Below are 27982 nucleotides of genomic sequence, written 5' to 3' on the forward strand. Positions count from 1 at the left end.
GCAAGTCTACGTGAGTTTAGTTTGGGGTCATGCGAAGGGCTTCCTATGTGACGTCATCGCTAAAGCGCTAACGCCGTTCGAACAAAGCCCAAAGTGCCATGTTACGGATGTGCTTTCATGTAAATTTGTACGATATTAGCCGTAGCTAATTTCCATTTGACCTTTGTTAGTTCTACGGTGTAAATTGTTGTGGATGAAACGAGCCAAGGAGAAAACGCGAGAAACTATCGTCTCGTTTGTGGGCAAGCCGGCATATCAATAAAACATAAAAAATCCCTAACAAACTGCGCTGGCGTCTCATATTGTCGCTTTGCGTACCTTGAATTTTCCCTCGTGACTAGGGACAATATTTCTCCGTAAGCTGAAATTTTTGTAGCAAGAGGCACCGCTGTAATTATAATCACAAAAAAAAAATATGAAGGTGTCAGGTGCGCGGCAGACCGCGCGGCCATGAAAATCCAGCGTGATATTTGCATTTTCTTTCGGGGGCGACCGAGCAAGGTTCCCGGCGGGCGGCCGCCGGGCGTCACCTTCATCTACCTGCCGGCTGCTTCCGCGAGACAAATCCTTTTATGTGCATCCGCCAGACGCCGTTCGCCTTCCCGCCTTCCTTTGGAATGTTCTATTTCAATATCTGAGAGATGGTAAAAGCCCCTCAGCCGTGTCCCATTTCTCGCAGGCGAACGGAAAGCGGAGGAGACGGCCGCCGCGCCGTACACCTGCTAAGTGCGCTCTGCGCCAAGAGTGTTTTGCCTCAAAACCAAAATGAAAATCGTCATCTTTCGTGCTCGACGCAAAGTGGCTAGAAAAAAAAAGGCCAAACTGAAATTGCGCTTGACATGAGAAAAGGATCCGAGACCGAGGGGCCGCTCCCGTGCGGCGGAGGCGAGCGCAAACACTTGCGTGGCGACTATACTTTCCTTTGAATTTATGAAAACAAAATTGAACTGCAACCAAGCCTGAAAACAACAAATGAGACGCATCAAAAGCGCAGTAAAAGAATACGGGAAACTTACCGGGGGAAAAAAAAAGCGACTAGCAAAAGTGACTGACCCTGACCCTGACCCTGACCCTGACCCTGACCCTTACCCTTACCCTAACCCTAACCTTGACCCTTACCCTAACACCTAACCCTAACCTTAACCCTTTTGCCTCAAAGTTAAAGGGCCCCGAGTTCGAGTGGGCCTGGCTCCGGCCCCCCTGCGTGGAGTTTGCCCGGTCACCCTGGAACTCCGGCCCTAGCCCAATCATTTATGTCAGAATTGTCATCATTTCCTTTTTTTTTATAGAGATTTTTTTGCCGCGCCGCCCCCGGACAGTCTAATGAGAGCGTATATATTAGTACCGCTCGAGTTGTTTTGAAGCGCTGAACATTAGATGCATTACTCACCTGCGAGGCGGAGCGAAGCCGAATTGAGCACGGCGTCTTCGGGCAGCTCTCGCACGTGCACCGTTACCGCCGAAACGGCGTCGGGCCACACGCCGTCCGACACGCGCACCAGGAACTGATAGTCGCCCGAAGGGGCGTTCTCCTTGATGATCAAAAAGCCCGTGCGCTTGTTCAAGATGAAGTAGCTGCCCCCCCCCAAAAAACAAACAAAAAAACAAGACGGCAATTTTGAAATAGTTCATTCTATTTTTATTTAAAAAAAAAGGACTCTTATTTGTTTTACTGCTCTACCTTAAACGAATGAACTTGCAAGTTTTTTGACTGGTCTACCGTGGAGTCTGAGGAGGCCTTAACAGCCTGTTTATACTCGACCCGATAATACTCGGTCTTATTCGGTCGTAAATTTAAAAGGAAGAAAATTGCAAGAAAATAGCGGCGTAAACCTGCAGTAGAAAAACTTACGAACACGATTAAAAGCACATGTAGTAGCATTTCAAAATATTTGTATTTTTACTAAATAAAATTGCTTTTTTTTTTGATCGGTCTACCTTGGATGGGAGAAAGAAATATAGGGGCAATGGAAACATTTACGGTCACAAATGAGAATCTGCGATGGCGTGAAGCTGCAAAAACTGAACAGCGATGCAACGAGGGAAGACTGCAAAGAGTGACCGAGTTTTTCCACTCGGGGATGAAAAGGCAAAGTTTTTCCTCAGCATTGGAGGCACGAATATCGTGCGCGAACGTGGCGCTTTTAGCAAAGCGTGACCTTCTGCCGCCTCCCCAAACAAGGCCAAAGACACTTGGGTGGGTGGGGGGGGGGCAGCAATTAGGGCTGGATTGTCTGCCTCCGCCCGGCCCCGGGAAGGTCTCTAGGGGGCGCCGCGGGTCAGCGCGTCGCTCGTCCAATTACGGGCCGGATGCTCCGACTCATAAATTAAAACGGTGGCGGCTTGACGGGAAATGTTGAGACAAGGTCGACGGCGGCGCCGTCGGGGGGGCCGCCGACGTGCCGGCCCGGCTTTGACCCGGGAAAACCCGGGAGCCTGCCGCGCTTCTCTTTAAGGATGCCCTTTCATCGTTTAACGCGCACCTACCGCCGGTCTGCGTGCGCCTGCTTGCGCTCTTAATTAAAGTCATCAAATGTAATCAGTCAACTGCCATGCGTGCGCTTAATGAACCACGCTGGACTAAAACACACACACGCACACAAACACAAACGTAATGGGGACATCTCATTGACAAAAATGAAGCATGGCGACAGATTGCCTAAGCCGCCCCCGAATCTCAAGCAAGAGCAAGAGCCTACAACGAGCCGCAAGATGATTGCTTTCGGCGCGGAAAGTATAAAAATCAATCGATGAAAAACTTGAAATGTTTCATGATTAATGTTACTATTTTATGATGAATAGTGATGCTGTGCTAATTTGGACAGTACAATAAAAGAAAATGAAAGTTGTTTTCAAGTTATATACGCCATCGTTTTATTGGTCCGGCCCACTCGGCAATATTTTCCTCCATGTGGCCAACCGGCTAAAACGACTTTGACGCCCCTGCTCTAAAAGCAAGTCGTGACCTTCGGAAAAAATCAAAAAAAGGTCAGAATGTGTGGGCTCCAGCAAAATGGTCCCCACAAGTCCACGAGGTCCCCAAAAGGGCAGTGAAACCCGGGATTCGTTCCAAAGCATGTGCAAAAACAAACAAACAAACAAAAAAAAGCAAGAGCGCGCGCACACGCACACGCACGGTTGGAGTTTTGAACGGGCTTTCTGCAAATAAAAGCAAATAAAATGTAATGCCGTGACCGGAACAGTGCAGCTTTCTTTTCAAATTAAGAGCAAATTAATTGGAGCACTAAGTAATTTATTGCTATCGTTATAGTGAAGCTTCAGCACAACGTGTGACACAACCTTCGGGCAGAGCGGCTGACGTGGCGCCATTTATCTTCCGGAGTTGCTGAATAAAATATGGCGAGAGATACCGGTGAAAATGTAGTTGCAAAGTTTAATAAATCAGACAATGACGGCAAAGTCGTTTTTCATAAGTGGTTCTTTTTTTTTCATCTGAAAATACTTTGCGCTGGTTTGGGGGTTCTTGGCTGAAAACGCACTGAGCAAAGTTGGAGAAGCGCTGCTTCATCCGTCCGTCCGTCCGTCCGTCCGTCCGTCCGTCCCTCATACATCTGTCCGTCCAGATACCTGTCCATCCATCCAGCCATCTATCCTTGTTAGTCCATCCATTCATTTGTCCATTATGTTCCACTAATTGAATTGATCGCACACTTATTTGGTTTGTCGCTTTCTTTTGAATGAATTGATTTCCTCTTGGTGCACGGTGAACGTATATCACCGCCTCATCTCTGATAGGCTGCTTTTCCTCAAGCGCGGCGGTTTTTTCTATTTACCCTTGTATTCTTTTTGGTGTGTACTTAAATATCAATTTGGATTCTTGTTATGTATTATTATTAATATTATGTATTGTTATTATTTTCTTTGTATTCTAATTTCTCACATTTTTAAATACTTGATTATGATCATTAGTGTTTCAATCAATTACTTTATTGAATATGACAAAAAATGTCCCTAACCCTAACCCTACAAATCATATAGTAGATTTAAAATGTACATAATATTTTGTTTCATTGTCAGTTATGTATTCATTTACTATTGCGGAGTTTTTAATCTAGATTTTAAAACCACTTGGATAGCAAAAACGTATACGTGACGTAACGGTATGTATTTACGCTCGTATACGACGTGTGTTGCAAAGGAATGGACGCAGTCAACTCTTTGGGCGGGGGGGTGGGGGGTGGGGGGGGGCAAATAAAAGCGGAGCAGCCTGCCAAAGTTAAGCGGGCGTCGACGAGCCGTTAACGAGGCTTTAAAGTACAACCTCCTCCTCCGAGCTTCCCGCGCCAGAAGAAAAAGCCAAAAGGGATGAAAACACTCCATGGCGCGCTTTTACGATGTCTTTTATGCCCCGTTTTAGTGTTTACTCCATTTCCCGCCGTGAATCAACGTCCCCGCGGGCCAACGATCGACGGAGGCAGGCGGTAAGGCGCCAAGGCGGAAGGCCGACAAATGGGCAAAGACGCCGTTGGCGGGTAATTACTTTCTTTGATTGGCGTCGTCGGTGCCGGAACGTAATCGGGTGGATTTACTTAAGTGCGGCGCTTCAAATGATCGCCCGCCGTCTTAACTTGTCCAACCGCCGCACCCGGAACATCTGGACTCGAATCGGGAGAAAAAAAACGGCGTGGCCCGCGGTCCCAAAAGCACGCCATGACGGACTGATAAAAGCGGCTAGAAAAAGTCCGCGCCCCCAAACTTGAGGCCGAGAGCGCGGGCGGGCGGGCGCGTCCCATCAACGCTAAGAAAATTCAAGAAAACTGCGAGTGCCGCCGCTTCAGGGCCATTTGAATGTTTGTTTTTCAACCCTAACCCGCATCCGGCGGGCCTGGCCGGCCGGCGGGCGGGCCGAACGTTTGCCACCCAGGCTTCAGGATGCAAAGGCGGAAAACTAGAATTCCACCGGAGTTGCGCTTTTTTACGCAACGGTTAGATTGATACATACTTTATTTATCCTTAGCAGAAATTGACAGAGGAGGTTTGAAGTGACAGCAAGCGCTCCTAAAACCCAAGGTGCCCCCGGGGGACCTGCCGCAATAAAACACGGGAGCTACCGCGCGCTCCATTCTTCACCAAGACCGGCCGGAGATGAAGATGCTTGGCGCGTAAAAAAAAAAAAAATCCGAAAAAGTGGCAAGAAAATCCGAGGCTCCTGTCCACTTGACGCCGTGGTAGACTAATTGAGCGGGTGGCCTTTTTTTCAGGGGGAGAAGGAAGGCTTGCGCCAAGGATTATTCCATTGCGTGACGACGAACCTTAAACACAAATAAAATACTGGAAGTATACACAGGCTTGGCCGCTTTTCTTTTTCATTCCCCCCAAGTGTGACAAATTGTTGCCAAGGGGGTGCCTCTCATATACAATATTTTAAGGGACGGCGTGCAAGATTTAGAGCCTTTCTCATCAAAAAGGGAATGAACGAAATGATCGTAAATTTCAAAAACTTGCAAATAAATGACCATCCGCAGGTTGTTCGAAAATTATCGGTAGGTCTAGTTCTTATTCAATCATATTACATTGGGGGTGGCACTTATTTCTAAGAGCTACAAACGATGGGAAATCTTACAAACTGTCCCTTTAATGTCTCCACATTTTGACGTATCGTATTTAGCGTTTAATGTTCATACACCTTCAATATCCAATATTTAATGTCTCCATAGCTCGAATATCTCATCATGTTTATATTGTCTAAACACTTCTAACTGCTAATGGAGCGTTAGATACAGCACCTTTAATTTAGCGCATTAATTGTCGGCGGAGGCCTAACGTACAATATTTGTGCACCTATAATATGCAATATACCGTCTCTACACTTCTAATGCGCCATAGTTAATGCTGATACAGCTGTAATCCACCGCATTTGATGCTTATGCACATTTAACGTTCAAACACTTGTTCTGTTTCCACACCACAACAGACTTCTGGCGAGAAAAGGCGAAAGAAGGACTTACGCGGGCACGCGTCCCTCAAAGACGTACGTCTTGTTGTCCCAGTCGTCCGGGTCGGGCGCGTAGACTTTTCCCAGCACGGTGGTGGGCATGCGGCCTCGGGGGGGGGGCAAACAAATCAAAAAATCAATTTCTATTTTCGGTGTTGAGGAAGATTGAGGAGCGCCGAAGGTCACGTGACAGGAAGCGGCTGAGGCAATTATCAAGCGCAACCATTCCAGTGGGGGTTGGCAATGACCTTCATTTTTAAAGCCAACTTGGAAAAGTTTTACAATAGCGATAAGTCGGACTTGCAACCCTACCATCCAAACCCAAACCCCGGCTTAATTTGAAACCCGGATCGCGAACGGAAACCCTAATGTCAGGATCTAAGCTCCCAATGTCTGAACCCTTGTTTGAAATCCCAACTCAGCCACAGCAACCGTAGCTTGACTCCCTACTTTACGACAAATTTCAACTCAAAGACCGGCTGGAAACCCCACCCGCTATTCTGAAAATGTTGCTCGTGGGCCCCGAAACAAACCCCAAATGTTTCTTTGTCATTTTGGCAAACGGCCGCGACCTTTTGCGACGGACGCAAACAAGGCAGTCAAAAGTGTTCGAACGGGAGCGTAGAAAGCCGGCGCCGCCGGGAGGAGCTGACGGGACGGCGTCTGATGCGCGGCTCAAAGGCCTTCTCGCCGCCGCGACTTTGTCCAACGGCGGCCGCGTGGGCCCGGCGCCGCTCTGGTGCCACGCAATAAATGGCGCCCGCGCGCGCGGCGGGAAGGCTGCTGGCTCATGAATAATCATAAGGACAATGAAAACGTCAACGCTAATGATCGGGGCTGCAGCAGGCGGGAAAAACATTGCCTTTCATGGCCGCCCGCTGATGACAATCATGGAAATCGCCATTTTTGTCCCCGATAAATGATTTGAAAAATACTTCATGAGAGGGCTTTATCTCCACACAAAATATCATAAAAAAAGAAAGAAAAAACAAACATTTTTCATGGACAAGGACATTTTTGAAGATATGCGCAGTTCTCTGGGCCAGCGGAATGAAAGTAAGCTAACCTCTGTACGTGTTGATGAAGACGGTCTTCTCCCCGCCGGCGTGCGGGTGGTCGTTTTGGTCGCCGATGGTGACGGTCAGCGTGGCGGTGGCCGTTTTGGCGGGACGGCCGCTGTCGCTCATGACCACGGGGACCAGGAACTCTTTCTGCCGCTCGCGGTCGAACGTCCGCAGCGCCGTCAGCGTGGCCGTCCCGTTCAGGTTGTCCCTCAGGTGGAAGTCGTCGCCGTGGCGATAGTCGGCGGGGACGGAGAAACGGAAAGGCGCTCCGTTCTCCGGGGAGTCGCGGTCCAGCGCCCGGATTAGCGCCGACGTCCGGTTCATGTTTACAACCTGACGACGGCATGTGTTGAGTTGGCACCTGCTGAACTTGAAAAACTTCAAATTCAGTCGCGCGTCCTGAAAAGCGATGCGTTTGCCTTGTGGTCTTCCGAACGGGACGTGTGAGTGTACAACTTGGGCTGACTTTGAAAGGCAAATACAAATATAGCTACTTTCAACCCTTCAAAATGTTCACCCGCGCCAGCTGTCCATACATATACATTTTTCCTTTGTTTTGGGGGGGGGGCACCTACACCCCCTTTATTTACACAAAAATGCCATAAAAAGGAACTCCCTGTATATTTATGAAATTGAAATATTATGTCATAATTAGAGTGCAGTATTAGAACTATTGCACGACGGGACTCCGACCGTCATTGAAAGGCCTGCAAATATCATAAACGGTAGAAACGGAAGGTGCGCATGCGCGTGGGGGCCGCGCGGGATTGGCTTCGGACCGCTCGAGGATCCCACCTGAGGTCCGGGGACGTTCTCAAAGACGACCGGCGCGTAGGCGGCTTCAAACTGCGGCCCGTTATCGTTGACGTCCAGCAGGGGGAGCTCCACCGTGGCGCTGCCCGTCAAGGGGGGCACGCCGTTGTCTGTGGCGATGACCACCAAGTGGTGCTGCGCCACCTTCTCCCGGTCCAGAGGTCGGGCCACCGTCAGGACGCCCGACTGGTCCACGGCGAAGAGCCCGTCCGGGTCCGAGTCCTCGGACAAGCTGTAGAGCAGCTGGCGGTTCCGACCCGAGTCCGAGTCGCCGGCCGCCAGGCGGGCCACGCTGGTCCCCGCGGGGACGTCCTCGGAAAGGGGCCCCAGAGACAGGAAGTGAGGGATGAAGACCGGGGCGTGGTCGTTGTAGTCGTCCACCTCTACCGCGCAGTGAAGCAGGCTGGAGAAATCCAGGTCCTCCACCTGCGGCGACAGGCGTACGCGTAACGTTCGGCTCAAAGTCCCAAACTTCGGACGATCCAAGAGCTCCGATTCAATTTGAGCTGTTCGCTGCCGCGTTCGATCTCTGAAGGTTAGAACTTGTCAAACTGAAACCGTCCAAAAATATGTGGGACGGTTATAATGCACTCATGTACAAACAAACCACATCAAACGTACACAGTCAAAAGGCAACTCGCAAGCGATGCTTCGGCCGGCGGCCGCAAAGGGCAAGCGAAGCTTACGACAACGCGGCGCCGTTGACGTCGTCGCTGCCCCGGGAGCCCCGGGTGTCATGTGATTAAACCGGCCTATCGGAATTGCGACCGTTGTGTGTATATGAGCGCAACCGATAAACCGGTCAAACGGAATACCTTTCCGTGTTGACGATGGACAAAACGCGTAAACGATAAAAATGATGAAAACGATGAAATCCGCCATCCGAATGGGAAGGTTTCGCCCCGAGCGCTCATTCCTATCTCTGGCTGCGCGCCGGAGAGGTGAAAAATTGTGAAGGGGCCGGCCGGTCCAGAGTGGCATTTGTGTTTGTTCAAAGTGGATCATTTTCTTTGGCGTCCGCCAGCGACCCTCGGAGGTTTCCCGCTTTGTGCTAAATTCACTCCGGATTATCGGAAAGCCTTCAAAAAGTCCTCATAGCGGCCGGCGACACCCGCTTATACGAGATACGCCGGCCATTTTTGATTGCGCCTTCAACCGCACGTGTCAGTCTCAACCGCTTAAAGGGGGTCGTCGGCGGACGGGTCCTCCGGCCATTTCAGTACCTCGCTTGAAAAACGCTTTGAAGGCCTTTGTCACGCCCGTTTATTGAGCGCAGTGGTTTCAAACATACGGCCCGCGGATCCGGTTTTTAAAATGGGTAAAAATAAGGTGAATTTTTGTCAAGAAATGACAACCTTGAAATGTTTGATGATTAATAGTGTTTTTGTACTTCCGGTAATTCCTTCGATTTCTTTGTGATATCGTAAAAGAATCGACGGGTTAAAACAAAGAAACCCACTGGGGAGCTGAAATTTCTAGCAGGCCATTAAAAGGTGTCAAACTTTTCGCCGTCTGCGTGAGCGGCACTCAACTTCGGAGTTTAGTTGAGTAGGTAGTTTCATCGATGTAAACCATGCAAGTTGCAGTTCCTACTGATCACTTTGAATACTACTCAAACGCGCCGTTTTAGCTAGCAGAAATGAAATCGGTTAAAATTCAAAACGAATGAAATGAAATAGGATATTAGATCTCACCGACGGCGTCTGCTGCTATGCCGTTTAAATTTAAGGACATAAATGTTGATTATCCAAAAATTAAAAGTGGAAATCTATTTTATTGTCTTGACTGTATTGACAATTGTTCTTTAACCAACGATGAAAACATACATATTTGATCCCATAATCGGATCGTTCGAAAGAAATTCCACTAAGATCGGGACGGCGGGCCGACCGGCCGGAGGGGCGGTACCTTGATGGTGAGGTTGAACCTCTGCTCGCTGTGTTTCTCGTAGTCGAGGCGTTTCTTGAGTCTGAGGCTTCCCCGCTGCTCCAATTTGTTGCTGACCACGTAGAACTTTTGCTCCTGGTCTCCGGCCACCACGCTGAAGGTCAACTCCCCGTTTTCTCCCGCGTCTCCGTCTTCCGCCCTCAGTTCCAAGACCTCGACGAGACATTTGTTTTGGATCGGTGAGGAGATCCGGCCCGTTGGCTTTGTCTTTCCTCGCGACACACCTCGAGTGGATTGTGGCGCGAATACCGGAAGTTGCGCACCGTCCGCGTTCCGCCGAGGTACGATTGTGCGCACGTGCAGAAAGACGGCATCTGGAGCGGCGGTTCTCAAAGTACCCACCCTACGTCAATCCAAACTTTAAAGCCCCGTTCTTGACCGGGAGGCAAATTCAACATACGAAATTGGACATACTGTAACCCTAATTTAAAGGCTGAAAACCCTCAATACTGGAGTCCTGCCGAAGCCAGGAAGACTTTGTCCAATTTGACGATATGGCTAGAGGACCGACTGCTCCAAGATGATCATTTCACGTTGGGAGTAGCGGCCCATGGAGAGAGGATAAAAAGCTTTTATCCGCCTTCTTATTTTGTTCACGTTCCGAGCTGTATCCTGCAACAATTCCGGAAGGTTTGGATACGAGTGTGTGCGGTTTGCTGCATGTTCAGCTTTCTTTTTTTTTTTTTTCCCCCATCACAGAGCCAAGAACTCAAAACGAACGCTTAAAGAGAATATAAAAGCCGCAGTGCTTTTTTTTTGGGCGGGGGGGGGGGGGCTCCTGAGCCAGTCGACAGGAAAAATGATTTCCGATGAAAAATATCCCCTCCAGTTTTCGGATTTAATTTTTAATGGCAAAAGCCGTCAAGTAAAGTTTGACTTTGTGAAGTTTTTGTTTGTTTGCATGCGACGTTACGCAGAAGGAAAAAAAAGTGCACTGAGGGGTGAGGAGAAGATGTCAAGTTGTAACGTTTAGAGCGGAACTGGATACGAAAATGAGTGGGCTTAGAAGAATCTTTTAGCCTTGAATTGAACATGATTATTTCCACGGCACTTTACGGGAGAAACTACGCAATCAATCAATGATGCGGTCGGCTAATCTTTCGCTAAAGCGGTTTTGCTTTTTTAAAAACATTGTACAAAATAAACAACAGGTGGAACGCAAACATACAGAAAGTAGTAAGCAAGCTTGGAACTGTAATTGCCCAAATGTTACACTGGAGAGGCATTCAGCGACCCCTCACATTGCGGGAAATTTGAAACACACTGACGAATCCTTCCTATACACAGGTGCGCCCAATATTTGGGGAATTACGGTATTTTGTAGCAAGACGACAACCTGAATAGAGAACTAGCCAAGATAGCAAGGTTCTATTTTTAAAGGCTAGAAAGTCTGCTTTAAACGCTAGCACGCTAACACCGAATGTGTCAGAATATAGAAAGAGAGCGACATTAGCACAAAAAGTGCCAAAACAGATTGGATATTAAAATGACTCTGTACTTGGGCGTGAAATTAGATACTCGCGATGATCAAACACACTGACGGCTGTGACCAGAGCTGCCTGATAATTGCGCCGGTGAAATGAGATAAACGACAGCGATAACAGTCGCTTCGTCTGGATAGTATTTCAAAAGGTGACTGAGGCTGGATAAAATGCAAACAATGGAACAGTTGCCATGCTAACGTATTCAATCTTGACAATAGAAAAGGCATCAAAAACAAAAACATCCTACTATTTTAAAACGCTAGCAAGGATGGCTAAAATGTCAGCCCGGTTGTAGTTAATAAGATAGCGTAAAGCAAATTAAATACAGACATCACAGATTTAATAGAGATATGGAAATGCTTGACTGGATCAAATGCCTGCACGCACGTTAGCGATTCTAGAGGAAAACTTTCCGTCGCGCTAGCTTACCTCAGCGTTGGGCTCCGCGTTTTCCGAAATCCTGGCCAGGCAGGTGTGCTCCACGAATCTGGGCGCGTGGTCGTTGACGTCGGTGATCTGAATGGTGGCGGTGGCCGTTCCCGCCATGCCGCCGCCGTCCCTGGCCTCCACCACCAGCATGTAGGACTCCACCTGCTCCCGGTCCAGGCCGCCCAAGGCCACCTACGGTTTTCAGGGATTTGCAAAACTATTTTACGCACAATAAGGCGCACCTAAAACGATGGTGTTTTTCTCTTTCGGACGTCTGCCCGTCGGCATGAACCTGTTCGCACCCTCTCCCATCATGTTCAGACATGCCAGTTCCAATGAAGTTCTTCAACTCACTTCAATGCGGCACCATAACACTGTGCCAAAATATTTCAATTCTGAAGATTTTCTGGATACGAATGTGTAATTTGAAGCCTTAAAATCTCACTCCAACTTGCTACGAACACATCTGAACGGATCGAGTGCAATTGTTTCGAGTGCCAGTTTTCAAAAAGTATTAACGTCGTAGCTTATAAAACAAACAAACAACCGAAAAACCTCATCGGGTTTGATAGTTGAAGACAGGAGTCTTCCATCCTAGTCCTCTAGGGCCGGTCTCCTGGAATGCTTTGTACGTCTTCTGTCTGCAAAACGCCAAACTCAAATGATTAGACAATCAGCAAGATCTGCCAAAGCTGGAGAACGATCTTGAGCATTCAGGTGTCTTGCGGGCGAGGGAGGCATATAAAACATCCAGACGCCGGCCCTTGAGGACCAGGATCGAAGGCCCCCGTTTTGAGCCTTAAATTGGCCCACTCGCATCCCGCGATCGCTTTCAAACGCACGGAATCACTTTTCAAACAAAACAATGAAACGGCATGACAACATATCCGTTTAGGTCGCGTGCTCGCCGGCAAAGGAAGCGCGCAAAACCAAACGAACCGTGATGGTCCCCGTGGCGGGGTTGATGGCAAACATCTCGGAGAAGGCGGGAACGCCGCCCGTCTGGTCCAGGCCGCCCAGGATCCTGTAGGACAGGACGGCGTTCTGTCCCACGGCCGCGTCGTCCAGGTCGGCGGCGGTCATCTCCATCACCGAAGTGCCGGCCGGCGAGTTCTCGGCCACGTCGCCGCGGCAGCTGGGCGCGCAGGCGAAGACGGGCGCGTTGTCGTTGATGTCCCACACGTTGATGATGACGTCGGTGAAGCCCGTCAGCCCCTCGCCGCCCTCGTCCGTGGCCAGCACCACGAAACGCCAGGCGGCGCGCTCCTCGCGGTTCAGCGTCCGCTGCGCGTAGATCTTGCCCGTGGCTTCGTCGATGACGAACTCGCTCTCGGCGCCCTGGCCGTGCAGGGAGTAGCGGAGGGCCTCCTGGTCGGCGTCTTTGTCCGGGTCGGACGCCGTCACCTGCCGCGTCGGGGAGAGGGAATACAGCTCCAGTCAGACTGTATACGGAGACTAGCTTGGAGACCTTTTGAGGACTTCTTGTGAGTTGAAGAAGAAGAAGGAGAAGATTCTTCGTTTGGGACAGAAATAGATGTCGGCCCGTACCTGCAGGACGAAGACGGGCGAGCCGTCCAGTTCCTCGGTCACGCTGCCGTAGTATTCGTTGACGGTGAAGACGGGCGCTTCGTCGTTCTTGTTGACCACGTTGACCGACACGGTGGCGTAGTCCTCCCACTTTCCGTCGGACGCCAGAACGTGCAGCTTGTACCTGGGATGAGATAACCGGTCCCCAACCGCAAGCGGCGCGCTTTTTCGAGCGGTTGATTTCGAATGTTCCCCCTACCTTTTGTTCCGCTCGTAGTCCAGGGGCTGAGCGACGAAGATGGTCCCGACTTCCGGTTCCACGTCAAACACGCCTCCCGTGTTCCCGGACGTGATCTGGTAACGCAGTTTGGCGTTGCCGCCTGCGGAACGGTCACCAAAACGGCCGTCGGTCACTGAGACGGGCTCATCGATTTCCCGGGAGGAAACGTCCCCGCGGGAAGCGCTCGTCTCGCGACCTGTCGCCCGCTTGCCGATCGGCCGCTCGCTCCGCGTTAATGGAGAGCATTAGCGCGCGTTAGCGGGAGGAAGTGCGATCAGATAACGGACGCCGCCGGCCAGACAAAAGGTGATTACTCGGCCCCGGCATGTGAAGAGCGCGCGGTGATGAGAAATCCTTGGAAAGTTGATCTTTCTGCCCCGTTGCGGAAAGCAAACGGGCTCTTTTTATGGAACTATACGCCGTGGATCTCGGAACGTGTGAAAGCCAACCGCGAGGCGGCGAAACAAACGGGGCGGTTCCACTCGGAGGACCGTGCATAAGATGTTTGGTGACAACGTAAAAATGATAGCGAAACAGAAAACCCTAATTCCCCAAATAAGAGATAGACCCGTGTACAAGACGCAGCCTTCATTTTGGGGTCAAATTCTGGTCTTTTCAATGTTCCCGAGTATAAGACGCGCCAACAGTTCGGCGACAATGGAAAAGCTAGAGCAAAACATTGTTATCCCCCAAATATAGGACGCATCTGTGCAACTATGGCAAAACAGAATACCGTGATTCCCCAAATAAGTGACAGACCTGCGTGCAAGGGTTACCTGTTTTCTATGTTACCGTGCGTAACCAAAGGTTTGGCGATAATGGGAAAAACGAATCGATAATACAACTGAATTAGAAATGCCTTTAATACAGAATGTTAATTAGACACGGATGAGTACGATGCAAAACCTTTGCGTATGCTAACATATAGCAAAGGGAAATTCCTGGCACAAACCAAAATGCTAAGCACGCAAACAAGGCAGCACAATGAATGCTAAGGTTAGCTAGCATGTTAACCACAGGACCAACGAACGAACTCCATTTGGCCAAACGTTCTTACAAAGTACGACTCGCACACACTCAGCGGCCAGAAGCGGCGCCGAAATAACAAAGATCGAGCCAAGCAAAGCACAGATGAATGAACCGTTAAATCGGTTCCAAAACGTCATTTTTTTGGGTGGGGCCTGCGACCGGCGTTTGGGGCCCCACGCTTTATAGGATGCGCACATTCTTTTGACCTTCGTTTTTGAGAGAAAAAGTGCGTCTTAGATCTGCCACTTTTTTTGACATTGAACATTTGACATCAGATTTGCTTTTGTTGCCTACCGCCATTTAAAAAATTAACTTGGAGACGATTATGAATGATTTTCAATGCGTTTTGACTCAGGGTCACATGGAAAATTTCGCCGCATACATTAGAGCAACCCATTCACTGCTCGCTCTGTATTCAAAGGGCAAATAGTGAATATAAAGTTTTGGCTGCACTTGACAAGGTTGCAAAATGTCCAATCAGATGTCCTTTTCCTTGTTTGCAGGAGGGAAGCGCTAATATCGTCTCCCCTGCACCTCCCGCTTTTTCAAAAACCTTCGGTGGCTTTTTAACATGTCGAAACGCATCTCGTTTTCCCCAGCTGCCCTCCGACGTAGAGGGAACGGTCGCCACACAGACGACCCATCGCACGCGCGGCAGATGAGTCGGACGCAAATAACACGGGAAAAACATCGACTGAAAAACAAGCAGGCTAACGTGAGGAATAACATGAATCTGAAACTTTGTTTAACCGAGTTGCCCATAAGCACATAAATGCATCTTGAAGTTTAGTTACGAGCCACGCCAATCCACTAGGGGGCATAACCCGCAAAAAACAAGGGAGCGCCGTGTGTAAACCGGAGAATCTTGAACCTGCAGCCATTGGAAGACAGGGCAGAACCCCCCCCACACACACACACACAGTTGCGCAATAACGACTCTCCCCCTGTGCCTGCAAGCAAGGTTCAGACGATGGCGTCCTCCTGTCACACACTTCTGATTAGCGTTATGCTAATTCCCATTATGCAAGCACGGAGCCGGGATCCCTTAACACATAATTGGCCGTCCTGGGTTTAACATAGCGGAAAAGCTCGTCTTAATTGCGAGCGCCGACACAGCGGCCGCCCGTCTTACTTGCCGCCTACCCACGTGTGAAACACTAACGCCGTTTCTCCACTCGTGCCCCAAGTCTGTGATGTGGATTCGCACGCACGTACTAATGTAATCAGTTACTTAGATACGTATTACTTCAAGTAATTGTTTACCTTAGTACTTGATTTCCCAGAATAACCGATGAGTTTGAGACTTAATTGCACGTCAGCGGTCACTTGGGTACTTGATTGCTTCCAAACTTTTGACTTTGAGGGCCACGGTAAAACTAAATCAAGCATGGAGTTGTACTTTTTCTGTAGTATAAAGTTTGTATATTTATTGTAATTAAAGACTTTTCATACTTGAGTACATTTGATAGTTACATAAAGTACTGGTACTTTTACTTCCTAAGGTATTTGATGACTTAAGTACTTGGCACTTTGCTACCCAACGACAGGCAAGAAGAAGAGAAAAAAGGAAGGTTTGGTCCAGGTGTTTTTCCGCAGCTTGATCACCACTTCTATTTTTGAAGGCGCGTTTCCTGGAAAGCGTGTTTGGCGCTAATCAACTGCGCGCAATTAGGCACAACGCTAATGTCGGCGGCTCAATGATTTGCACCCCGCTGTTCTTGGGGGGGTGTCAAGATCGGAAGCTTCTAATGCGCCCGGCTTCGGAGCGCCCGCCAAACGAGACGTCGGGGGATGGCGCCCCATCGCAACCTCTCTCGACTTCTCTCGCCTCTTTTGTTTTGTTTTCCTCCCGTGTTTTCTAATTGTCCGCGTGGCTTGAATATTCGCAACTGACTGCGAGGAGCTCAAGGACGCCGGGCGCCAAGGGACGCTCGCGTCCGAGCGAACGAAATCAAACGAATGTTTTTTTTTTCTTTTTTAATCATCTCCCAGGCGGATTGCTTTCAAAACATGTTTTTATTTCCATGCACGACACCTTTTCCCACACGTTGGCAATTCATGGCAACCATGCGAGATGCTTCCTAAACTGTAGTCGTCTTTTAACTGTTTGGGTGGCAGATGTTTTTGGAAAAGGCAAACCCCTGGGGCAGAGGTTCTCAAAATGGGGTCTGCGGACACCCGGCGGTCCGTGGCCCGACTGCAGGGGGTCCGTATTAGCGGATGCCCGGCCACTACTGTAGCTTCTATTCTATGCGCCTTATAACACGGTGCGCGCTAGATATGAAAAACAGGCCTAACGTTAACGAAAACTTGACGGTCGTCCCGGAACCGACAGAAAGCGGCCCGCCATATAAAGGAGTCGTATTCGGCCCGCCCGGGGCTCATCCGACCGCCGTTACCTACGGGACCGTGCCGCGGCCAGCTAACCTCAAGGGCGGGACGGGAGAAAAATGAGACGGGGGCGGAACGTAACGTAGCCCGGCGCTCCGTGGGACGGCCCGTCGAGCGCCGTGAAGTAGACGCGGTTTGTCCGCGGGTGTTTCGGACGGACTCCGGCCGGCGCCGAGGCTATAACGAGACCTTTTTGAGCGGGAGTATCGACCGGCTCTGGCATTTAACGAGACTCCGCTTGTTTACGGAGAGAATTTATTCCAGCTTTTCGCCAAGCAACAAACAACCGGAGGAAAAAAAAAACGACGACAAAAAAAAGACTCCCTGGCAGCAGCGGGAAGGCGCTCGCGGGCTCTGCATTACTGGGTGAAATTTTATTGATTTTACTGATAATGACGTCCCGAGCGGGAGCTGGCCTTTTAAGTCCACTGCAGATGTTCAATTTTGTGCGCAGAAGCCCCGCTCGGGCTGCGGATTCCGCCGGGAAGATTGTCACGTTTGCATCTTAATGAGCGCTTAATACGGCCAAAATCACGCACCGGCAGGCTTGCCTTTTTTTTTTTTTTTTTTTTTTAACATCATCATTAAGTTTGGCTTTTTGCTTTGCGAAAGGCATTTGGGAGTGGCAGGCGCCCAACTACGCACTTAGGGTTGTCGGCTTTGTCGCAGTCATGACGAGAATCACCGGAATTAGCGTCAAGGTGACTCCGTTTACTAATAGGGAACCGATTGTTTGATTATCTGTTTAAGACTACCACTTGACCATCGCGCTGATAAATACTGGCAAAAACTCGTGATACGATGCTGAATTTGACTAGTTTTTTTGTAAAAGAAATGTTATGCCACCTTTAAAAAAAACTAACTATTACACCTTTGCACACACAGGATTGAAAATATATATCTGCATCTTTTCTTCCAGAAACTACCACAAAATACATAGCAATTTAAACAAATTCTCATCAGGTTACTACTTTTTCTCGTATTCACAAAGAAATTATGAATCGGAAAATTATGCTTGGTTCAAGGCGATTGCAAAAACAAACATTTTCACGAGTTCCTCAAACTCCTACAAAAGCGCACGAAGGGATCCATCCCACTCGACGGTCAAGAAAATGTCAGAAAGTCCAGAGGCACTAAAGTGAACTCGTGAGGTGGACGGCGACAAGATGCTAATGGCGCAAAGGAACATTTGGACAACCCCGCCGGGCCCCACAAAAGTACCGAGAGCATACTGGCTGTCCCGGCTTGTAAAAAGTCACGCATTATTATACGCTCCATCTTTTCATCGTTCCGAAGACGTCGGGCCGGCGGCGGCCGAGTCCCCGGAGCAATAATATGGCCGAGTCGGCCTTAAATCCTGCCGACTTAACGAGGACACTTAATTAGCACTCTATTATAGGCAGGTGGATGGAAAAGGTCAGATGCTCGTTGGGCTTCTAATATTGCCGTATTGAACTGTTTTGCGCTGTTGAATTCCTCCTTGGCTCTGGCTAAGAGTGCAACTGGCTAAGGGTGCAACTCTCTCTTTACACACATTATATATATATATATATATATATATATATATATATATATATATATATATATATATATATATATATATATATAATTAGTTTTATTTGTTTATTTAGCTGTATACCCTTGTTTATGTCATGAAAGACAAAGCTGTCTGTGGAAGGAGCAAGCTCAAGGCAGAAGACATCATGACCTGGCTACAGGGCCGGTCATTATGTTTCGGAGAAGAAGATCTTAGTTATTGTATGAACTGATGAACGATAGCAGAGCGGGGACACACAAACGGCACTGCCGCACGTTGATCGTCAAGTCGCTTCCGCGTACTCCCCGAAAAAGGTTAGGGCGGCAACCTTTGTCAGCAGGGCTAGTCTACTGAATAGAGGAGGGCTCGACGGAATGTGTTTTAGGAGATCCGTAAACGTGAACACATTTCTGTCCGTTGACCCGGCGGGCAAAGCGAATCTAAAGTCTCGTTTTCCTTCCTTGTGTGTGGTTTATTAAATGGTCGAGCTGCAACGTTGTAGAAACAGGGCCGTAACGTATCTTGAGCGCAATAAAGTGAAAGCGGAAGGCGGGGTCGGGCAACGGCACCTTCGTCTCCGTCGTTGGCGCTGACGGTGAGGACGGCGAATCCCACGTCGGCGTCCTCATCCACGTCCACCTCGTACGCGCCCCGGGCGAAGGCCGGCTTGTTGTCGTTGACGTCGCTGATGAAGACGCGAACGTACGCCGTGTCTGACGACGACAACGTCCGCGTTAGGCTTGGAACGGTATTACGTTTGTCTTGAAAAATAAGGAAGAAAACTAATTGTGATCATTGGCAAAAAAAAAAGACAAATTCAGCATTGTTGGAAAGTGATGCAGATGAATGAAAAAGAAAGATGAATGGACCAGAAGAAATTTGAATGAAAAAATGTGAATACATGCTTACATGTTTTTAAAAAAAATTTCTGTGATTAAAGAAAATCTATTTAAAATATTTTGCAAAAATCATTAAAAAAAGCCTTTTTCTGAAAAGTCATTCTTGATGATTAAAATTTTCTGATTAAAAAACATTGCCATCTTATAAATCTATTAAAAAAAATGTAAAACATCATTTAAAAAAAATGGCAAAGTTTGAAGAAAAATAAATCGGGCAGAGGGACTGAGGATTGGGGTTCGCTTGGCCTTGGAAAAAATATCAGATTGACGATGACCAACGTTGGTGCAGGATGCTGACAAACGATGAATGACGAACCAGCAATACATTTGTAAAAACCCTTTCAATGTTTTTTTTTTTTAATTTTGTGATTAAAAAATACTGTTGCTTTAAATTTCTCATAAAAAAATCAATTTAAAAGATTTAAAAAAACATTTTGGGGAAAAAAAAAGAAAACATTCTGTCTGAAAAAAAGTAGAACTCCAGTAAAAAAAAAAAAAAAAAAATCCTGCTTCTTCCCTGAGAAAAATGCAATGTTTCTGTCAGGATGGTGACCTTCCATGGAAGTCAGTGAGGAACATGCTCCCATGCAGGTGCAAAATCAACAATAAGAAGAGAAGCTTCATGAAGACGGGAAGAAGGATGCTATTCTAAGCGCGCATTTGTGCCTATTCTGTCACCTGGCACATCTGTCGTTTTGCCGCCAGAACACAAAATAGTCGCAAATGTGTGCACCCACGCTGACGCGCCCCAAAATAACCGCGCCCGTCTTGGCATCCATCCCCCGCCACCGGTCTGTTTAGGAAAGCGCAGACTGATGACTTTCTCGCTATTCCGCCGTTTAGGACAACAGCGCAAAACGTTTTGCGTATTTCTTTCACTGTTAACTGTGAGAAATGTTCAAAGTCAAAAAATACGAAAATTCATAAAATGTTATTTCTGCCCCTGGTATACGCTATGTACTGTATAGCATCAACCGGGGGGGTCAAACATTTCCACTTTTTCATTCGATGAGAAAAAGTCACCCCGTTTTTAAACTTTACGTGACAAAAACATCTGGTGGGCCCGATTCAACCCGTTCGCGAGCCAACAAGTTTTTTCTTTTGCGAAAAAAAAGAGGCTAACGTCGGTCTTTTGAGAGACATCAAATACTGTCTTGTCTTTATCACCGTTTGCAGTTTTAAATTGTGCAAATTGGGAAGATAGACGGCGAGGCCCGTCGGGATGCGCGAACCCATCTTATTCAGATCTTCGAAGAGAAAAAAAACGAAAAAAAAACAAAAGCAGTCTTCGGCCATGCCCCGAACAGAGGGCACGGCTGAACTCCGGAAAAAAATGTCCCCGACAAAAAGACGCTCCGACATATCCGGCGCAGCGTGACGCCGCCCCGCCGGAAGCGGTCACGTGCGCCACTTCCTCAAGCGGCGGTCGCGTTACGCCGCTTGAATTCAGAAACCGCAGAGGTGTCCGTGTGCTGTCTGTGCACGTCTTTGCGTATAAGTACGGATACGCGAAAGATTTTCTTGCAAATTTTGTTTGAATTTTGTTTCGTGGCACCACAGGGGCAACGGATGGAAAAAGCCGCCACGCTGTCATCTGTTAGCGAGCATAAAATAAGCAAATGAGTTGGGAGTAAATACACGGGAGCTCGGGGCAGGCCGCCCCGCTACGAATGTCTCATCATTTGCGCCGGGCGAAAAAAGATCAATTATTAAGACACGGGCGATGGCGCGCAGCCGGCGTGCTCATCTACACTTTGACGGCAACAAGGCGGGAAAGACGAGCAAAAAGTAGCACGCAGAAGCCGCCTTTTCACACTCAACGTTGGCGCGGCAAAGTGTCAACCATCTGTTTGAAGAGTTATTTGTGATGTCCTCACTTTCTGTGGGTGTTTTTTCCGAAGAAACTGAGAAAAACATCGCGTGCATCGGTCAGAAGGAGAACGCTAGCAAACGAGAGCGGCTTCGGCGAAGAAGAGGAGAAAGGCGTCAAAACTAGATAAAGCAAAGAACAACGTTGGAGAACAAAGGCCGAGATATTGGAACTATCTTGGCCATGGTAATGATACGCGGGAGACGAGCATCTTCTTTGACATCGGACGACTCCAGTCCACTAGGTGGCAGTCACACATACAACAAAGCGATGAACAAACCGCCAACTGATCGATATTTTGCGAGGAGCAAAATGCTGGGCGGGCGGTTAACAAGAAAGTTCGCAATAGTCACAAACTACTTCTTCAAACATGCGGCCCGCGGGCGGGGTCTGGCCCACAAATGGTTGCATTGGTCCGGCCCACTTGAGAATAGATTTTCGTCTGTGTGGCCCGCATGCCAAAATGAGTTGGATACCCCTGCCCTAACACTTGAAAATAAAAACACACAAAAATAAATAAACACGTCAAGGATTGAGTGCCTGGAATAACAAAAGATACGTCAAAATACGTCTATGGGATTGAATGGGTTAATTGTGACATTGACGTGAGTTATGCACAAGATATGAATGGTAAATTTATGTTCAAACTGATTTTAAATCAGCAAGTTATTCTTGAATAGATAGTTCCCGCAGGATAAACTTTTTGATAAATCACACATTTAAATAAATATTTGTTGGGTTTATTTCTTCAATAAAAATTGTAATTGAAATCGTAACGGATGGATAAAATCGTAATCACCCCGAATGACGGGTAAGAATTGACATTGGTCAGCTGGCGCTGATGAGATGTTGATATCTAATTTTACATTAAACTTCATTTTAAATGATATATAATAGATTACGTTAGCGCAAAAATGTATGGACGCAGGACGCATACTTTGAAATCAACCTGCATCCATCGGTGCATCTATTTTTTTTTTTTTTTTACATCCAAATAATAATTATCGTCCATTTACTCTTTCACAGCACTGATATATAATAATGAGCAAGTAGGGGGATATTTGGACAAGACGCGCGGTCGTCGGTGACCCGCAGACGCATAAGGTTGCGCGTAGCAAATTAGGACCTCCTGCGATGACGGCAATGAAAACGAGTTTGTTTTCTTGGAGCTCACGCGAGTTCCTCGCGATCGGTCCTCCGTTCCTCGACTCGCATCATTTCAGACGACGGGCGGGCCCAAAGAAGATCCGAAGCTCGTCTCGGACGAGCGGACGGAAAGCATCCTCTCTCGCGCCCCGGCGGCCTTTGGTCAACACCTCTCTTCCAGCGTCCATCTGGCCGAGCATCTGCTCTTTTCCCGCGCTCGGCGGCTCGGACCGAAGAGGCGCGTATGCGCTTCATCTGTCGCCGCGGAAACAAACGGAGCCTTAGATGAACCGCGGCTCTCCGCCGTCCGACAAAGATCCAAAAGCTCTCCCGCCCGTCTGCCGCGCGGTGGCCAAATGGCGCAGGTGGGAGGGAGTAAGTCACATATGTTCCACTCATTAAGTCTCAACAAAGTCCCGGGTTGCTGCAACTGAAGCCGGTCCAATAACGACTGCGTCTTATTCAGTCACAACGTGCAGCCATCCTGAGAAGTTGACGCTAAGCCAGTGTCTCAGACGTCAGCGGCCGTTTCCGGCTTGTCGGGGTTTGTTCAAGGTCGCAAATATTCCTCAAAAGTTTGCCTCTACTGCTTTTGTCGGAAATTTTGAAAAGGCAAACCTCGCTAGATACACTCGCTGGTGAACCCGGATTAAGCCCCAGTCGCACCGAGGGGCCCCTAATCTTGCCAGGGTTGGACCACGGCGATAAACCTTCATGAACATGTTCAAAATGTTCTTGGCGAACGTCTGGCGAACCTTTGTAACTTTGGACAAGATCAAAAGTCGCTACCTTTGCCAGCACTCGCCCCCGAGCGGGACGGGGGCTTAAACTTCATCGATGGATCGCGTTCGCGTCCTCTGTCGTTGAAGCGTCCGAACTATGGCTTCTGTCACGTTATTACAAATGAAAGCACAACATATTATTGGTCCTTTCCCCACTCGGACCTTCAATAAACGTTCGAGCCTAATCATAAATTTCGAGAAAATCCCTTTCAATTCCCTTTTCCCGACAAGGCGAAAGATGAGTCAGTGCGTTCGTTTGAATTCCAAGTAAAGTCCATCAGGGATTTGTTTTTCTTCTTAAAAGCCTTCAAAGTGTCTGACAGAGCGGCCACTTTCAAAGTTTCTGAAGAACCGAACGAACGGAATGAAACGAAAGCGATGGACGGGTTTACATTTGCTTTGATCCCTGACTTTACTTTCCTTCTAATGTAAAAGCAGAGCATTAAATCGCTCAGTTCTTCAACGCGTTCTCACCAGAGTTGGGCTGTCCGTGTTTGCCGGGCCTCGCCGATTCCCAGCCGTCCACCGACTGGACCTCCAACAGGTAGGAACTTTTGGCCTCGCGATCAAAAATAGCCTGCGTGTAGATGAAACCCAGCTCGGGGTCGATGCGGAAATACTGATGGTCCCCGCTGCGATCCTCCAGCAACGAGTAGGTGATCTAGAAGACGCCGCCAAAAGTGAAGACAAGACGGTATGAATCTTCGGAGGAACGTTTTCTAGATGTGCGCGGATGCGCGGGCTCACCTTCCCGTTGAGACCCAGGTCCAGGTCATTGGCAGACACCTGGAAGACCAAAGTTCCCGATTGGGCGCCCTCGGTCACCGAGGCCTCGTAGATCGAGGACGTAAAGAAAGGGACGTTGTCATTCACGTCTGGAAAACCATGCGTAGGACTTGGATTAGTTTACTGTACGCTCTCAACTCGCGCGGTGTGTCCGTCTGCGGATTTTGTGATGGGGCGGACCAGGCGGGCGGCCTATTGAGCGTTTTAATCCGGCCCGCTGAACTCGGAGACATTATCAGTCAGGAGGAGAACGATAACGTTAATATGCTAAAGGGTAGCAGAACAATCGGCGCTTTCAAAATGCTACGCGGGGCCATTTGAAGTTATTTTCTGAAATTTCCCGACACGGCACTGTTGAAATTTTTACCGCGTACGGCGAAGCAGTTTGAAAGCCGAGCGTCCCTTCCGTTTCTACAGTATCATGGAGGCGCAGATTGACCTTTTGTGTAGGACGAGGCTTTATTTCTGGCATTTGAATAGTTGCGCAAAAGTAAGTTGGACGGCGCGAAGATGACAAGAAGTCTTGCAGCGTCTTCTCCAGCCTTACTGTGGCACACCATGTCCCCACGCTCCTTTTCTTCTCTTGCTTAACTGTCAAGCTCCGCGGTGGGACCAAAGGGGAAGCTTTGGCGGGCTGTCGTTCTGACTTGCGAGAGCGGCGGGAAGACCAAAAAAGCCTTTGAACTCCGGACAAATACGAACTAACTCGGGGATGTGTCGACGGAGGGCCGAGCATAAAAAGATAAAACGGCTTCGAGTGTCAGCGGAACACACGGACCGAGTCACCGTGAGCAAAAGACCCTTTTCTCGCCGCTACCCCGGCAAAACGTTACAGTCGATGCTCCGCTCGATAAATTATTCCTCGAAGGGAGTCCCTTTGCTTTTATTTGACTAAAGACCTTTATATTCCGTTCTGCGGGGAAAAGCTAAACATTTTGGCAATAAACAGCGAAGACAGATGACATTTATCATCGTTATTATTAATAGCCATGGAGATAGCTGGCCGTGCATAATCTACGGGTGGAGTTAAGCTAGGGTGACTACTTTTTTAAAATTAAAAACCAAGACAACTAATATTTCGCGGAAAATTAATTATGCAATAAGGTCTCACCGGGAACTATTCGTAGCAAATTTAATTGCTTTTTTAATAGCCGATTTCATGACCAGTAGATGTTCTTTAATTTGCGCTAACGCTAGATGCTTTTTGGAATGAGTATTTTATCGGTCCGACTGTGCGAGGGGTCATTGATACTCGTGAGTATCTTTGATTTTTGTTGTTGTTGTCGCCAAAGCCTTGTTCGCAAAGCTCAGGTTCTACACTGGAAAGGCGCCGCCAGAAACACCCGCGAGTTCCCTCGATTCTCCGCATAAGTATCCTTTTCTTTTTTTTTTTGTTAGCAAAGCCTTATTTGTAAAGCTCAAGTTGTACACTGAAAGGCGCCGCCAGAACCACTCAGCTCGCTTCGGTCTGGCGACGTTGCCCGTGATTCTCAGACACGGAAGGGAGTAGCGTTACTTCCCATGTGACGCAAACGTTCACGTGAAAGCAAACGGCTCAAATTTCTTTTTGAGGGACGGACGCACGGCTTAAACAATCGGCACGCTGACCGGACTCGAAAAAGTGACGTCGGGGCGCGACCTCCGTAAAATAAGGACAAGTTATTTGGAGCGCGTGAAATCTGTCAAGGCTCGGGACGCGAGGCTCAAAAGCAGGACTGCCTCGTCTAAACTGGGATGTCTGCTGACTCCGGAGTTAGCGCTAAAGATTAAGGTTAAGGTTCAAGCTTAGGGGGTACGGTCACATACTGTACGCGAAGAAAAATTCAACGCCGAAATACGGTGCGAATGTGGACAGCCGTTTGTCACGCTACAGACCGCTTGCCCGTTGGCACCAGTCACATTTCCATTTCATATCCTCGCCTCCTTCGGAACATACACCGAGCGCAGCCCGCGTGTTTGACGAGGACCTCTCCTTGTCTGTGTGGGTCCTCATATATTTTTCATTCATCTGGGTGTCAATATGAGGTTCACGACACCAATCAGCTCAATCGATAGCAGACTAAGCTATGACATCGTGCCGCCGGTACCGCATTGAAGCTGCGTCAATGGAAGAGATGTTTCCGCAGGGCCGCGCGTTACAAAGCGACTACGGCAAGCTTGAACTTTCAGCTCGGCCTCAGGTTAAAAAGGAAAACGGTTGCCAGGTTCGACGGTAGACACGGGCTAAAGTGACTGCTAAGGTCTTGCCCGAAATATTTGAATTGGGGGGAATAAGCTTGCACGGTAGTCCGGAGTGCAAAAATTAAGAAGCAAGGTTAGCATAAATATAGTTTCATCAACTTCATGATTGTGTGACCGCATTTAAATAAGTCAGATGGAATACTTTTCCCTGTTCTTTAAACGGCGCGCTCTAAAGAGAGACCAGCTGGAGATATGGTCATTTTTACATGATCCTCTCGGGTTTTAGGAATATTTCTGCATGTGTATGGAACAAGACTCAGACCTCGGTTCAGTCTGCTCGATTCTTTTATTGAAAATAATGCCTTTACGAACTCAGCTAACACGAGCCGCCGTTAGCTGCAACAGGCGCTGGCTGCTAACAGCTAACTGATGCCCGACCTCTAGCTAGTCCAACTACGGTAATTATTGGAAGAAAGAATACGGCCAATATAAAAATGCATATCTGGACGCCAAAACTCGACTTATCCGGCCGACGGATCGATCATCTCGATTGGTGTCGGATAAAAAAATTAACCTAATGTTTAAGTTACCGTTAGTGGGACATAAGGCGTTCTGGAAAAGCTTAATTAAAAATAGGGTCTAGTCTAGGATCAGCACAAAGGTGTCGATTTCAAGACCCGGGACGCGGATCCTGCCCGTCACACGGTGGGAGCGGCGCAATCCAGTTACCGACCTGTGACGTTGACCAAGACGGCGGTAAAGGCAGCCAGCGGGACGGCGGCGACGTTCTGGGCTCGGACCCTCAGCATGAAGTTGCGCGTGGTCTCGTAGTCCAGAGGCTCCGCCACGAGGATGGAGGCCGAGCCGTCTTCCCGGTTCGGCGTCAAGTAGAAGCGGACGGGCATGTTGGTCTCCGGGACCATGCCGTCCTCCAGATTGTACGTCACCCGGGGGTCCCCCAGTGGGGAGGTGGCTTTGATGGTCTGTTTGGAGAGATTGCGCGATTGCATATTGCAAGGAGAACAGCAACACCTGGGGGAAAAGATTTTTTGCATTCGCCCTTTCAACGGCAACTGGCGAATTAGTGTTGAGACCCCAAAGCCACCGGGTGGCGCCAGGGGGGCAACTTATGACATTTGCAAGCATTTCCGTGACTTTGATGACTGGCTTAGCCTGGACTCCCATCACGCAAGTCTTCAAAAGTCATCCTACTCTAATGATGACAAAATAAATATTCCAATTTCAATTTCATAAATATACAAATATACAGTGTGCGGTAGTTATTTTGCCACCAAAGAAACATAAATACGCATGGGTAGGGCTGATGCCGCTGAACGTTTTAGGGCGGAAAGTAAATATATATTTATATTTGACAGCGTTACGACCCTTTGAAAGACTTCAGTGGATGCTGCAAAACGTGAGCCTTCTCGCCTCCCGTCGGGTTTTGCATCCGAGCAAGATTCAAATGCAATTTAAGGATTCCGCCTCCGCCGCGGTCTTCCATACGCACAGAGGCCCGCCCGAGAATAAGCAATCTCTGTCACGTTAGCTTTAAATTGTATGTCCTGGTCCAGATTAAATCTTTTAATCTATTCCTGCCTCCAGAGGCCTCGGGGCACATTCTGCTCTTCTACTTAGCGGAAAGCGATCAGCCCCCCTGTGTTTTACGGCGCGCAATAACGTAAAGTCAAATATTAAGGCCGTAAATCTCGGGCGAGGCTCCGACCCGCCCCGAGCCGGCGAGGCGTCCCCGCCGCTCCCGCCTCGTCCTGGCTTCGCTAATTAAGGCCGGAGCCATGCAAACCGCACGCCGTACGCTCCCAATTAAGCTCAAAAACGCCATCTCGGACAGGGCGGCGGC

At 48.6% G+C, this 27982-nt stretch overlaps 1 protein-coding gene across 1 annotated transcript in view; it reads right to left on the bottom strand.

Moving 5' to 3' along the window:
• The window catches only part of LOC148424178 (neural-cadherin), a 142304-nt gene that overhangs the window by 36765 nt on the left and 77557 nt on the right, over window positions 1-27982 (bottom strand). Inside the window, exons 13-25 of the mRNA XM_088412613.1 lie at window positions 26855-27104; window positions 23902-24029; window positions 23629-23815; window positions 19027-19170; window positions 13480-13600; window positions 13242-13404; window positions 12633-13097; window positions 11694-11885; window positions 9742-9933; window positions 7816-8259; window positions 7023-7353; window positions 5970-6063; window positions 1391-1575 (exon numbers count right to left, since the gene is read on the bottom strand). Coding sequence (XP_088268739.1) covers window positions 1391-1575; window positions 5970-6063; window positions 7023-7353; window positions 7816-8259; window positions 9742-9933; window positions 11694-11885; window positions 12633-13097; window positions 13242-13404; window positions 13480-13600; window positions 19027-19170; window positions 23629-23815; window positions 23902-24029; window positions 26855-27104 — 2896 coding nt within the window. The remainder of the gene's footprint in view (window positions 1-1390; window positions 1576-5969; window positions 6064-7022; window positions 7354-7815; window positions 8260-9741; window positions 9934-11693; window positions 11886-12632; window positions 13098-13241; window positions 13405-13479; window positions 13601-19026; window positions 19171-23628; window positions 23816-23901; window positions 24030-26854; window positions 27105-27982) is intronic.

Source organism: Hippichthys cyanospilos, chromosome 4 (assembly GCF_059441005.1).
Source record: "Hippichthys cyanospilos isolate Australia breed blue-spotted pipefish chromosome 4, RoL_Hcya_1.0, whole genome shotgun sequence".
Lineage (NCBI taxonomy): Eukaryota > Metazoa > Chordata > Actinopteri > Syngnathiformes > Syngnathidae > Hippichthys > Hippichthys cyanospilos.